The 14,772-nt window shown below is 49.7% G+C and overlaps 1 protein-coding gene across 2 annotated transcripts in view; it reads right to left on the bottom strand.

Annotated features, from left to right (window-relative positions):
- Positions 1-8,219: 8,219 nt before the first annotated feature.
- The window catches only part of QPRT (quinolinate phosphoribosyltransferase), a 13,221-nt gene continuing 6,668 nt past the window's right edge, over positions 8,220-14,772 (bottom strand). Inside the window, exons 2-4 of one of the 2 annotated variants that reach the window (XM_007452740.1) lie at positions 9,497-10,032; positions 8,791-8,922; positions 8,220-8,711 (exon numbers count right to left, since the gene is read on the bottom strand). In XM_007452740.1, the coding sequence (XP_007452802.1) occupies positions 8,493-8,711; positions 8,791-8,922; positions 9,497-10,032 (887 nt within the window). In that variant the 3' untranslated portion in view covers positions 8,220-8,492. The remainder of the gene's footprint in view (positions 8,712-8,790; positions 8,923-9,496; positions 10,033-14,772) is intronic. The other variant, XM_007452739.1, reaches the window with a different exon arrangement.

Raw genomic sequence — 14,772 nt, 5'->3', positions numbered from 1 at the left:
TTAATTTATTTTTGGCTGTGTTGAGTCTTCGTTTCTGTGCGAGGGCTTTCTCTAGTTGTGGCAAGCGGGGGCCACTCTTCACCGCGGTGTGCGGGCCTCTCACTGTCGCGGCCTCTCGTTGCGGAGCACAGGGTCCAGACGCGCAGGCTCAGTAGTTGTAGTTCATGGGCCTAGTTGCTCCACGGCATGTGGGATCTTCCCAGACCAGGGCTCAAACCCGTGTCCCCTGCATTGGCAGGCAGACTCTCAACCACTGCGCCACCAGGGAAGCCCCTGATTCCCTTTTTGACATGTTCTTTTCCCTTGGCTTCTGTGACTTCACGTACATCTGATTTCCCTTCCCTCTGTCTGCCATCTTCTCTGATTCTTTTGCTCTCTGCCTTCTTCAGCCTTTGCTTTCCCTCGACACAGTCTTCCTGGGCAATCCCACTGACACCCATAGCTTCAGGTCCTGGCCTCCCTGATAATCCCCAAGTCTCTGCCTCTGACTGTGGCAGATATGGTCCTCCTACAGACATCCTGCCATTATTCTAAAGTAATAGTACCAGTGGGAGAGAAAACAAGATGATTAACTAAAAGATTATCTCAGGGAGTTCCCAGGTGGCCTAGTGGTTAAGAGTCCGCCTGCCAATGCAGGGGACATGGGTTCAAGCCCTGGTCTGGGAAGATCCCACATGCTGCGGAGCATCTAAGCCCGTGCACCACAACTACACAGCCTGCACGCTAGAGCCCGTGTGCTACAACTACTGAAGCCCGTGCACCCGTGCTCTGCAGCAAGAGAAGCCACCACAATGAGAAGCCCCTGTACCGCAATGAAGAAAAGCCCCCGCTCATCACAACTAGACAAAGCTCGTGCACAGCAACAAAGACCCAACACAGCCAAAAATAAATAAATAAACTTATTTTTTAAAAAAAGATTATCTCAGAACCTCTCCACAGTCATCCTTGATTACAGAGTCAGTATTTACCCCAGTATTAAAACACGACACGCCCCCCCGCCCCCAAAAAACCAAACAACCACAGGGGTCATGAATTCACATGCAGAAATAGGCCATGTCCGAGATATAGGTGAAGAGTGATGTGGACCAGGGGACAGAGGTGAGAAAAGACTTCACACCTGTCTGTAAGAGCAGCTGCCACTCGGCTCCACCAATCATGTCCATCTTCTGATTTTCCAGCAGAAGCTAGAAATTTGGGTTTTTAGGTAAAATCAACCAAAATGTTAAGACCACTTTATATATATGTATATGAATCTATCAACCTATAAAATCCAAAGAAACAAGCCTGTGGGCCACATGTGGCTCAGGAAACACTGGTCGGAGATCTCTTCTGAACAAACCTGAGGGATTTTCCTGGTGATTCAATGCGTAGGATTCCGCACTCCCAATGCAGGGGGCCTGGGTTCGATCCCTGGTCGGCACACTAGATCCTGCATGCTGCAACTAAGAGTCCACATGCTGCAACCACGAGCCCGCATACTGCAAGGAAGATCCTGCATGCCGCAACTAAGACCTGGCGCAGCCTAAATAAATAAATAAATAATTTAAAAACCCAAAAAACAAAAAGCCAAACTTGAACAAGTGCCTGGGAAGGTCCCTGAAGTGGGTATGGAGGGTCCCTCTTTGTGTTGGTCTTTGGTGGTTGGAGGTGGGAAGTCCTGCTCTCGGATGATCTTAAATCAGGGTTTTCCCCCACCTTCATGCTGTTGACATTTGAGCCAGATAATTCTTTGTGTTCCTGTACATTGTGGGATATTTAGCAGCATTTCCGGCCTGTAGCAACTAGGTGCCAGTTGCATCCCCCTAGTTGTGAAGGGATGTTTCCAGGCATTGCCAAATGTCACCTGGGGTGGGGGCGGGGAGGGGGACAAAACCCTCTGATGCTTCTAAGTGAAGCATTTTAATCAATTAACACACCGGCCCACAGAGCTTGCAGCCTGTCCAGGAACAGGGCTGCTGGGGACCTAGAACCACTCAGCTGCCAAGTAGAACAGTGTGGGCCTCCTCTTACTAATTTTCAGTGGCACCAAAAAAGGATTAACATGAAGAGACAAGACAACCAGCCTTGGAGGAAACAAATAAATATGATAATACACCAGGAAACCGGCAGAGGCTTCTAGGAAGGCAGTGCATCTTTTGTAATTGGAAATTCTAATATAATTTGGAAATTGCAAATTTGATTGCCCAAATGAAAAAGTTCCTTCTAAAGGAAGGTGTGGGAGGAAAAAGTTTTTAAACATCTCTCAGGAGGTAGAGGAAAATGACAAAGAAATGGAAAACAGGTAAGCAACATTAAGAGATAAAGGATCAATTCATTCAATATTTACCTAATAGAAGTCCCAGAAAGAGAGAACAGAGAAAACGGAGGGGTGGAAATAATGAAAGATTCTATGCAATGGAGAGAAGCATTTCAGGCAGAAGAAAGAGGTCTGTGAGGTGCCTCACACTGGCACCACCTGAGGAGCATCAAGGAACACGGACGCCACCAGGACTCCCCTTTGCACCAAGTGGAGAAACGGACTGGGTTTACCCTTCTGCCTGAAACAACCTCCACTGCCACCACCAAACCAGACAAAATACATGGAACAACAGTTTTCAAAACACTGAACACCAAGCAATGAAAGACAGTCATGAAAACAGTGAAATCCCAGAGGGAAAGGAAAACAAAGGAGGGAGTTCCCTGGGGGCCTAGTGGTTGAAATCTGGCACCATCACTGCCATGGCCCAGGTCCAATCCCTGGGCAGGGAACTGAGATCCTACAAGGTATGCGGCACAGCCAAAATATAAAAAAGAAAGAGAGAGAGAGAGAGAGAGAGAGAGAGAAGGAGGGAGGGAAGGAGGGAGGGAGGAAGGAAAGGGGACTTGTCCTTTTAAGATTGTCCAGCTTACTGCTTAAGAGAGTTTCCAAACTGCGGGCTCAGAGAAGAGAGAACCCCAAGATCTGCTGAGCGTCCTTCTCGCGTATTATTCAGCAAAGAACTGATCAATACACATGTGTGAGAAAACCACCTGAGGCCAAGAGAAGAGCCATGTGAAAGGACTAAGGCAGCAGTGCCCAGGGCCTCACACAAAGCCAGGGCCTCTTCCCACCAGCCAGACTGGAAAATGTCACAAGGCCTTGGGCAGTGCACTTGGGAAAGTCTTGGCTTAGTAGTAGAAAATAATCCACTAGACTGAGCACTGCTTTGGATCTGCCTAACAAATCATACAGAAAACTATCTGGTGCTGAGCAAGGTGAAATTCACCACATCCGGCAAGCAATAATTAACAAGTGAAAACACAGGAGAGGATCAAAGACGTGTCAGAAAAGATGTATGGACCTTTTTTGGTTCTGTTTTAATTATGATACACAGAGCATCACTGAATTGCTGCCTCAGGTAGGTCACTGAAACAGTTCTTTTGCATCTTCTATCTTTCCCCTGACGGACTTTTCATCCATTGGAATGAATTAGATTGGAATTTTAAAATGCAAGACTTAGTCTAGCCCTTGAAATCTTCCATGCATTTGGGTAATTACTATACCAATAATACAAAAATACGTTAGTACAGTCCTTTACCTAAAAAGCTGCCAAGTCTCAATGAATTCCCCTTCTGGCTTCTAATATTCTGAGAAAACAAAGCAAATCATGCAAAAAATAAAAATAAGATATTTTTGGTTCTTGGTGAGACTACAGTTAAGGGGCCTTTATTGTTTGTTTTTTTAATGTGGGAAGCATGATTTTTTATCCAGCCTTTAAGAAACCAGCATTGTTCTTTATATACTGATGTGGTATTCCAAAAGAGAATCTTTCCTTTGGTTAAAAAGCAGCCAAATATCAAGAAGCAAGTGACTTATGGGACGGTTCTTTGTTGCTGCTAAGTCTTCGAGAAATTCTAGCTCAAGAGCTGGGAGAAGAAATAGGTTACCCAGTGACCCACCAAACTAGAGTATACGTGAGGATCTCTGCCTCTGATCATTTTCTAAGTGTACTATACTAGGTCCAGGGATCCAAAGGACACTACCTACCTGAATAAAGAAAGCCCACATTATCTGGGGTAAATCTGACGTGCACAGCGAGATGTTATTCACAGCTTCACGATCAGATTCTCTTCAGATCTTTGTAGTCTGGTCTTACAAGCTGAGTTACTTAGGGCCTCAGAAAGCAGGTCTTAAAAGCAGTTACTTACTAACTGCCAAAATGTTCTGTTCCTCAGGAAGTGATTAGAACAAAGTATGGAGGCACTGAAACATTTATGGAGTTTTACCTACTGTATTGTCTTGAAGGGCTAGCAATAAATTAGTATACGTGTCCACATCGCATAATAGCACAGTAGGATTTTTCAAAGGTCCGAAGTTGAATTTTTTTCAGATATAGTGTGGTTTGCTAATAATGTCTTGCCGTTTTTAAATGCTTTCAGCTTTCACTGGCCTTGGCTCACTAAAGCTCGTGCCCATTGAGTTCACTGACTGCCAACTCGGTCTGACCTCTTGTCTCCCCTGACCCTCTAGACTGAGTACCCCAGTAGGTGGGTGGGTGGAGGGGTGGGAAGGGGGATGGGTAGATGCAAGGCAGGGGTGGATGGGCAGGAGGATAGAGGGGTGGGCAGGTAGGTAAATGTTAGCAGGAGGGTGAGGGTGGGGGGTGGATGGGTTGGTGAGTGAATGAGTCTTGGTCGTCTCCGGAGTACACAGGGCCTTGAAGTCACTGAGATACCTTGGGCAGTTGTATGGGGATCTGATGAGGAGATGAAGCTGGAAAAGTGGGTGGAAGAGGGGACTGCTGCACACCCCTCCTCAGCTTTCCTTCTTGAGCAGATGCTATGCAGTATTCATAGCCTCCTTGGCTAATACCTTTGGAACCTGGAAGGAAGATGGAATCAGAAGATGGAATTGGAAGGTGGTGTGACTGAGGAGTCCTCTGGTGGCCATAGGGGATTTGACTGTATTCTTAGCTATTTTTTTCATTGTCTGTTCTCCCCTCCCCACTCCACACCCCCAGGCTCCCACAGAGCCCCACTAGAATATAAACTCCATGAGGACAGGGCTTTTTCACTGTTTACTCATTGTTGTATATCCAGTGTCTAGAATAGTGCCTGGCACGTAGTAGACATTCAACAAATACTTATTTTTGAATCCTGCTTCACCATTTTATTAGTCTATGACCCTGAACAGCATTCTTAACTTCATAAAGCCTCAGTTTCCTCACGAGTCAAATGGAGAGCTAACCACCAGCATTAACTGAGAAAGAGACCTACACGTGCTGAGCAGGAGCCCTCAGTCAAATGTGTGTTCCCTTCTCACCACCAGCTGGCGGTGATGATGCGTCACATGCTGACCTGATTTGCACCTGATTCGATGGGCACATTTGCTCTAATGGGCATGGGCTTTATACTGCATGCGGGGCAGCCTGGGGAAATCGTCCAAGCCTAGTCCCAGGCGGGTCAGGCAAGAAGGCAGTGTAGCCAGATAGACACCAGGTGAAATGTGAGATTCTTCTCCTGCCACTCACCCCGTCTCCCCACCCTCACAGCCACACCCAACTTCCCACTGCGCTGAACCCATCAGGCTCCATCTGCCCTCTGAGCTTTTGCAGATGCTGTCTCCCTTGCCTACCTTCCCTTCTTGCCAACCCTTTGCCGTGACCCCCATTCAAGCCCTCTGAGTGGCCGCATCAGCCTCCTCTTGGTCTGCCTGCAGCCACCCCGGCCCCCGCAAATAGATCTTCCTGCAGATATGCTTATCTCACTTTCCAGCTTCAATCTGACTGTTCTCGGGACAGGGTCCAAGTCCTCTGACCTACCATTTTGTGGTCTGGACCCAGCCCAGCATCTAGTCATCTCACCTCTTCTGATCCCAGCTTCAAATCTTACACCAGACAATCCTAGCCATTTCCCACTTCTGAACCTTTGCCCACACAGTCTCCTCTGTCTAGAAATCCATCCCCTGCAAGGAGGGCATGGATTGCTTTTGCCTGCCCAGGATCCATTTTCTTTTCCACTGGTGAGGGAATCCCCACCCAGGGCTCAAATCTGGGATCTTCCTGTAGGGCTGGTTCATTTCTGTGATCAAGGGTGAGCTGGAGACTCAGTCTGGGAGCTTGCTTTTTCCTTTTTTAATTGGGATGCTGTGGGTGCAGCCTGCATTCTCCAGTTGGCTACATGGGCCCCTATGTCTTATTCTAGCCTCCCCATCTGTCACATCTGCTTGGGTCCTAGAAGCATTTTGAGTTTGAGATTCCTGGTACACATCTCCCTTCTGCCTCTACTAGGCTCTGATTCCCTCCTAGATCCCAAAGGTTTTGCCTTTCAGTTCCCTGCTCTTCCTGGGTCCCCACTTCCCTGTCGTGTCCTGACACCCAGAAGTGCCCCTAGTTCTCTGAAGGTTCAGTTAATTCCCCTTCAGATCTGAGGAGCTGGGACTCAGAGATCTAAATTTCCTGGAGCAGGGAAGGCTGCCTAGCTGAGCGTGTCCATGTTTTCCCTGGAGAAAGGACAGGAGGGCTCCGAGATGGAGGTGTGTATTACAGAGCACAGGTACAGCCCCAGGTGGCATCTCTGGGCTGTGTCCTGTGAGAATGGCCTCTTCAGTTCAGGACACCACCAAACGCAGTGTCCACTTCTGCCCAGAGTTTTTGTGGGTTTTTTGTTTGTTTTATTTTTGGCTGCACCCAGGGATTGAACCCAGGCCCTCAGCAGTGAAAGCACGGACGGAGTCCAGGGTACTCCTCAGCATATGTTTGGTGCTTGAAGGGTGAAGGTCTTGGTCGGCCTGGAGCTTTCACATCTGAGGTAGCTCATCTGCCCCTGGCCCATCGCTGGTCTCCAAGGCTGAGAAAGGAGCAAAGGGGTAGAATAGCTCCCTCAAGGCAGACTGGCACCCCTAGACTCCCCCTGAAGAAGGAACCTCTGTGGATGAGACCCATTCTTCTCTCCTCCTGGCAAAGGGCAGAGGAGAGAGTAGGTTCTGGGAGGGGAGAGGCAGCTCCAGACTGGAGCCCTTCCAGGAGGAGTCACCTTGGGGACCACCTTCACCCTTGGGAGCCCTCATGCTCTGGTTTCTCCCAGATCCACCCAGAAGGGTTAGAGACAGGCGAACCCTAGGCTTGAGGTGAGGGCAGAGGGGCCACACAGGTGGGCAAGACCTCATGGGTGTGTGTGTGTGTGCATATTTGGGGGACTGGATTTAGACCCACTGCTTAGGCCTCTGAGTCCTGACTCAACATGGAAGGAAGTTTGACGTCTGCACACGGACTCCCACCACCCTCCCTTACTCCCTAACTGACCTTGGCTCTGGCCCCAGCTGCTCTGTACCTCTCCCACCTAATGATATCCCCATGGAACCAAATCCTAAAGGGCCTTCAGCACCCAATGGGGGTTTCATTTTGGGAGGGATGCGTGATGGAGTCTGTTTGGGACCCCAGGAGTGAGGAATAAGCAGGTTTCTCACCTCCAACCAAAAAGGTGGTAACAGCAGCCACAGGCAAGTGGTGAAATACTTAGTAACCAGTACAACATGGGCATCAACCAAGTGTAATGTTCCAGCTGAACATCAAAACGGGTATCACACATCCTCAAATATAAGATGCCATTGATTGTAAAACACACATACTATTACTCAAAAAGAAAATTGTCAAACCAGTGCTTTCTTATCACTTACAATTTCTATTTTATACTTGTTGAAAGAGTTCTTTTCCACATAGATCGTTATCATGTTGGATCTACAAGCCACAGGCACAGGCCACACGGCTACGTGACAACCAATGCCTGGCTGACAGTGACCATTAGACACCCTTGATTACACCATTTTTTCCCACACACCAAATATGACTTCAGCGTGTGTGGGGAAAAAAGTGCTTCTTAGAACAGATGAATGATGGTAATTTCTTTTTTTTTTAATAACTTTATTTATTTTATTTATTTATTTTTGGCTACTTTGGTTCTTTGTTTCTGTGCGCGGCTTTCTCTAGTTGCGGCGAGCGGGGGCTACTCTTTGTTGCAGTGCGCCGGCTTCCTATTGCGGTGGCTTCTACTGTTGTGGAGCATGGGCTCTAGGCACGCGGGCTTCAGTAGTTGTGGCATATGGGCTTAGTAGTTGTGGCTCGCAGGCTCTAGAGCGCAGACTCAGTAGTTGTGGCGCGTGGGCTTAGTTGCCCCGTGGCATGTGGGACCAGGACTCAAACCTGTGTCCCCTGCGTCGGCAGGTGGATTCTTAACCACTGTGCCACCAGGGAAGCCCAATAATGTTAATTTCTAACATTTACTAAGCACTTACTCTGCGTTAGTTATCATCCAAAGAAATCCATAGGTTGGCTAGACCCATTTTACAGATTAGGAAACTGAGGTGAACAGAGGTGAAGTCAGTCCTTCGAGGTCCCACAAGCAGTATGTGACAGAGTGGGACTTTAGCCCAGGCTAACTTGAGAGTGTTCTGTTGGTCACTGGACTTAAAGAAGTGAAATCGTGAGAGTTGCATGAAGCCGTGCTATCCCACTGCCAGTGTAGCCTCCTCGGCTTTAGGAGCGGCGAGCGTAGGGCACTGGAGTGGCCCCTTCGGCAAACAGCTTGAGGGAGAAATCGAGGGCCGGGGCAGCCTGGGTCAGCATCCCCAAAGAGATGACATCGATATGGGGCCCACAGAACTGAGGGAGGCTGTCCAGAGTGATGCCCCCGCTCGCCTCCACACCCACGTTCGGGAACCGGGCCTTCAGCGCCGCGGCTGTGGCGTGCAGTTCCTGTGGGACACAAGCCAGCGAGAGGTGAAAGCCCCTGCCCCAGCCCCTTCCCCTTCCCAGGAAGCAGACGCCGCCTCACCTCAGGCCTGAAGTTGTCCAGCAAGACGAGGTCTGCTCCTGCCTCGGCTGCCTCCGCAGCCTCCTGCAGGCTGCTGCACTCGACCTCCACCTTCAGGGAGAAGTCGGCCGCCTGCCGGGCCCCCCTCACCGCCTGTCAGGTAGCAAGGGTGAGAGTGAGAACGGTGGCACCCAGCCCTGGGCAAGTGAGCTGGGACTGGCATTCGAAAGGCTCCAGGTGGATAATGAACTTGGGGTTAATGAGGAAACCAGGCATCGAAATGGCTTCTCGCATATTAGATGAAACCACATGAAATTACCACTTTTGTGGGTTAGGAAAATGGCCAAATTCAGCACTATTTGGCATTTGGACCTGAGTTCAATTGACTCAGAATATTAAGACTGGAAAGGGTCTTCAAGAACATTTTCATAGACGGAAAACAAGTCCAGGGAGCTAGAGTGACCTGCCCAACACTGGGTTCCCAAGAGTTCATCCTTTTCCCTTGAATATCACACCGACCAGCAGAACGCTGGTGAAGAAGCAAGCCCAACCCTTCATTTTACAGATGGAACCGCTGAGGCGTCAAGGAGTCTTGCATGTGCCCCAACTCCCAGGCCATCACTATTTGCCAGGGAGTGGTTGGGGGTCCCTGGCAGAGGGGAAGGGCAATACTGGCGGGGTGGCTGGAGCAGGGCCAGGGCAGGGGCTCAGGTGGACAGACAGACACCTTTTCCACACCACCAGCTGCCATGACGTGGTTGTCCTTCACCATCACCAGCCCTCCCAAGTCGTAGCGGTGGGAGGCGGCCCCGCCCACTACGAGTCCATACTTCTCCACCAGCCGGAAGCCTGGCGTCGTCTTCCTCGTGCCTGCCACGTGCCCGGCCCAGCCGGTCCCCCTGGCGGCCTCCACAGCAGCAGCGGCAGCGCTGGCAACTCCACTGCAGCGGGCCAGCATATTAAGGGCCACCCGCTCCCCCAGCAGCAGGCAGTGGGCAGGGCCCCGGACCTCGGCCACCTTGGCCACAGGCACCAGCTTTGATCCCTCGGGGAGGAACCAGGAGACCTGGCAGCTGACTTGGGCAAAGATGGCATCAAAGAAGGGCCTCCCAGCCAGCACCCCGGGGGACTTGGCCCACAGCACCGCCTGTGAGGAGGCTGCTCCCGTGACCAAGGCCATGTGGTTGAGGCCTGGGCAATCCTCTCGGAGCCAGCTTTCTGCCAAGGCGGCCAGAGTGGCAGGGGGCAGCAGGAGCGCCAGGCCTGGGAGGGAAAGAAAGAGAGCAGTGTTACATTTTGGCTCCCTTTCTGGTAGTCAGGGGTGATTGTCAAAATACCTAACAACAGGCTGAATTGGGCACTAGCCAATCAGAGTGAAGGCCTGGGGGTTCCAGGAGAGGGGCTGAGGCACTGGGTGGCCCTTGTGAGCTGAACAAGGTTGTCAGATTGACCAAATAAAAATACAGGACACCTAGTTAAATTTAAATTTCTGACAAACATCAAAGCTTTTTTAGTATAAATATATTCTAGGCTATATTTAGAACATACTTATTCTTAAAATTATCTGTCAGTTATCTGAAATTCAAATTTAACTGAGTGCCCTGTACTTTATCTGGTAAACCTAGTGCTAAACCAAACAGCTGTTCACCAGTGGAAAAGAAATGCAGCCACCTAAAAGCCAGTCTGGGCTTCCCTGATGGCGCAGTGGTTAAGAATCTGCCTGCCAATGCAGGAGACACGGGTTCGAGTCCTGGTCTGGGAAGATCCCACATGCTGTGGAGCAACTAAGCCCGTGGGCCACAACTACTGAGCCTGCGCTCTAGAGCCCACGAGCCACAACTACTGAGCCCTCGCGCCACAACTACTGAAGCCTGCGCACCTAGAGCGCATGCTCCACAACAAAAGAAGCCACTGCAATGAGAAGCCTGCGCACTACAACAAAGAGTAGCCCCCGCTCTCCACATCTAGAGAAAGCCCGCGCGCAGCAAGGAAGACCCAACGCAGCCAATACATACATACATATATACATAAATAAATAAAATTTATTTAAAAAAAAATAAATTTAAAAAGCCGCTTTGTTGCCTTTCCGTCTGCCTTGCATAGAAGTATCGGTTATTTACTAGCTGAAGCCCCCCAGGAGAATGTAAGCTGTGTGTCTTTCCCATCCCTGCCTTCTCTATAGCACCAAGAATTTTAAAGCTGGAAGTTCAGCTTTTTACAGATGTGGAGACTGAGGACCAGAGAAGAAAGGCAAGTCAGCTGAGGTCGCACAGCATATTGACAGCAGAGTGAGACTGGCCAGGCCTTGTGGCCATGGCCCTCTGTTCCTCCACCTTTGCCCTCTAGCTTGAAAACCTCTCCTTCACCTGATGTTTAAATAAACTGTCACTTCTCTAGAGATGGGGTTGTATAAGGAGGAAGGAGCACGGGGAAATTGGGTTTGAGCCCCTGCTCTGCGAGACAGAGCTTCAGGAGTGTGGGTGAGCCCTTTGCCTGTAAAATAAGTGTTAAGGACAAGGTGGTCTCTGAGGTCCTTCCCGCCTGCGTGCCACGTTGATGGGCCGCTGCCTCTGTTGAAATGAATGGGGTGACCGCAGGGGCCGAGCTCAGGCGCAGTGCAACATCGCCATCTGTCGGCCAAGAGAAGACATGCAGCCTCGTGGGCGGTGCCATAGGTGGGCTTCGCTGCCCGGGGGAGGGGTAGACAATTCGATAGCATGTGAAGGGGTATTATTTAGTTTAGTTTTGTTTCCCCCACTTTTGCTCCAAGCTGAAGTTAAGGCCAGACATTCTGGCTTGCTCTGCTCTCAGAAGGAGGGCCCTTCTTGTCCAGCCCTTCTTCCCCAAAGACAAGGGCCTGTCCCCCACCAGCAGCCACAGACCTCAGTTATCGCACCTGACCCTCCTTCCCCAAGTTCCCGCCCACAGCTGCCCCACGTGGCTTTCATTCTCACTCAGAGGCAGCTGTGGGCCAGATGCTAAGAACAAAGTCGGTGACAGGGAGAAAAATATAGTCCCTGCCTCCACTGTTCGCGGTCCCGCCAGGCAAAAGGCCAGTGAACGAACAGCAGGGATGGATGCAAAGGCCCCCACTCCATTCAGACCAGGTGCCGTGATGTTTGCTTTTTTTTTCTTTTAATTTTTATTGGAGTATAGTTGATTCACATGTGTGAGTTTCAGGTGTACAGCAAAGTGAATCAGTTATACATATATCCACTCTTTTTTTTTTTTTAGATTCACTGTTTGCTTTTAAAGTGAATTTGAATCCTTGGACTGGTGAGTATTGGATAAACAAACTGTGATGCATGTATACAATGGAATTCTACTTGGCAATAAAAAAAAAAAAGGAACCAACTACTGGTATTCCCAATAGGCACACATCTCAAATGTATTATTCTAAGAAGCCAGATTCAAAAGGTGACATGCTATTTGTGTCCATCTATGTGACTATATTCTGGAAAAGGAAAAAAAAAGATAGCAACAGAGAACAGACAAGTGGCTGCCTGGGGACGGGGGAGCGGAGGGGCTGGCCACAAATGGGGCAGCACCAAGTTTGGGGATGTGATTGAACTAGTCTAGATCTTGTCTGTGATGGTGGCTATAACACTGATGCATTTGTCAAGACTCATAGAGCTTTACACAGAAAAGGGTGAATTTTACTGTCTGTGGTTATACCTCATTAAACCTGACTTTAAAATCAAACCATAAAAAAAGGAAATTTAAGCGGATCACTCTCCTCTTAAAGCCTCACTTTCATTGTATTAGCACCAGCTCTCTTGACTTCTTTCCATTTATCATTGATTCTTTGGACAAATCCTTGTTGAGCACCTGCTCTGTGCCAGGTCCTCATTGCTAGGTGACAGAGAGAGCAGCTCTTTCTCTTAGCTTTCAGGCCTTCGCTTATGCTGTTCCAAGGCTGAGCCTTCTCCTAGATGTCCCTTTCCTCACCCTCACCCCAAACTGCCCCTTCACCTCTCACTCAACTTCAGACCTTCTCTTAGATATCACTTCCTCAGCCTGGGGCTCTCACAGTCCCCCTAAATCAGGTCACATGCTCACCCAGCTCCTTGTTCATCCCCCAGTGTCATCCTCCACTGGTGTTTTCTGTCTGGGGCCAAAATGTCCACCGAGTTTTCTGCTGTATCCCAAGTGCCTAGCACGCTGACCCAGACAAATGTGCTGCTTGTATAGGTCAATGGTCAAATGTTGGCAATTTCATATTGTTTAGCTTAATACTAAGTATTTGATGATAGTTCTCTGAGCAGAGAGGCCGCACTGTGGAATCACAGCCCAGACTCCAGGGCCCCTCGGCCTGGGTTCCAATACTGCCTCTGTCACTTTTAGCTAAGTGATCTTGGGCAAGAGACTCAACCTTTCGGGGGCCTTCGTTGCCCCAACTGTAACGGGGATAATAACACTGATCACCCCATAGACTTGTTATGAAAATTAAGGGAGTTAATATTTGCAAAGCCTTCAGGAACATTGTAGGTGTGTTTGCTGGCGAGATGACTGCAGTGTTTACCACGAGTCGTGGGAGCAAAGAGGAAGAAATGACTAAATGTCCCTGGGGAAGGGGGAAGTTTTAGTGGCCTTGAAGGATGAGTAATGTTTGCCAGGCCGGGGTGGGGGGGGGGGGGGGGGGGGGGGGAGGGGGGGTGGGGGAGGGCAAGACATTTCGGACTGAAACAGCAAGTGTTCAAGGTTGAAAAGCAAGAAAATGGAGCGAGGAGGTGAAGGGGTGCTGAGTAGGATTCATGGGAGAAATGTCTCGGGCCTGAGGCCAGAGTGAAAAAGGGACTAAATCAATTACCTGAGGAATTTGGACAGAGCCTGGGAGCCATCACAGAATTTTAAATGAGGGAATGATATGATTATGATTTTGTTCTAGAAAGGTCACTTCAGCCACCAAATGGAGATGGGCCGGGAGACAAAAGGAGACTGGGGCGGTTGGCCAGACAGAAACTGATGAAGCCCCGAACTGGGGCAGTAACCAAAGGAAGAGCAAGCAGGGGCAAATGGGAGAGTTTTTTCTAAGGTAGAATCTACTGGAATTGGCAGCTAATACGATGTAGAAGCCTGGGGTTTCCATCCTGGGTAGCTGAAAACTGACATAAGGAATTGTTCAGGGTAGGCTGGGGAGGAGGAGGGGTTCGGCAGCAACCAGCAACCCACACGGGCTGCGCCCCTGTGACGGCCAGTCGAAGGCACCTCAGCTCCCTGACGCTCTCTCATTTGGAACTCACCACATAGGCTCATTCTCATTTTACAGGTACAGAAACTGGATCTCCGGGTGGGTCAGAGCGTATGACGGAGCAGCAGAGCTGGGGAAGAAGAATGACTTTGGGGGAATTTCCCGGAGGTCCAGTGGTTAGGACTCCGCGCTTCCACTGGCAGGGGCACAGGTTCGATCCCTGGTCGGGGAACTATGATCCTACAAGCCACGCAGTGTGGCCAATAAATAAATAAATAAACAGAATGCCTTTGGTCTTGCAGATGTTAAAGTCGAGATGCCATCAGGAAACGTGGGTGGCTGTGCACAGAGGACAGGTAGAAGAATGTTCTGGAGTTCAGAGGAGATTTGGGGGTGAGGAATGGAGAAATTGGAGCCACCAGCATGTGCAGATGGTCACTGAGTGGGTAAGATTACCAGGGCAGGGTGAAAGAGGAGGGCTGTGGGAAACGCCAGGATTTGAATGTCACACAGAGGCGTGGCTGTCAAAAACAGAAGTCCCACCAGGAGGGAGTGGATGTCTGGAAGAAGAGGTTTGCAAGTAGGGTGTGAGCAGAAGCAAAGCAGAAGAAAGGCTGAGAGAGAAAAAAGAAGGCTGAGGGTGAGCATTGCACTTACCCCTGGGAGGGCTTTGCCAGGGCAGTCTTAATGCCTTGTGGTAGGGGCAGAAGCCACATTGTCATGGTCAAGGAACAGACAGGAGGTGAGGAAGTGGGGGAGGGGTATGGACAACTCCTCTCCGCAGAAGTTGAGAAAGCAGGGCCCGCCCCGCC

This window comes from Lipotes vexillifer, unplaced genomic scaffold (genome assembly GCF_000442215.2).
Source record: "Lipotes vexillifer unplaced genomic scaffold, Lipotes_vexillifer_v1.1 scaffold426, whole genome shotgun sequence".
Taxonomy (NCBI): domain Eukaryota; kingdom Metazoa; phylum Chordata; class Mammalia; order Artiodactyla; family Lipotidae; genus Lipotes; species Lipotes vexillifer.
This window is presented reverse-complemented; position numbering and strand designations above follow the sequence as displayed.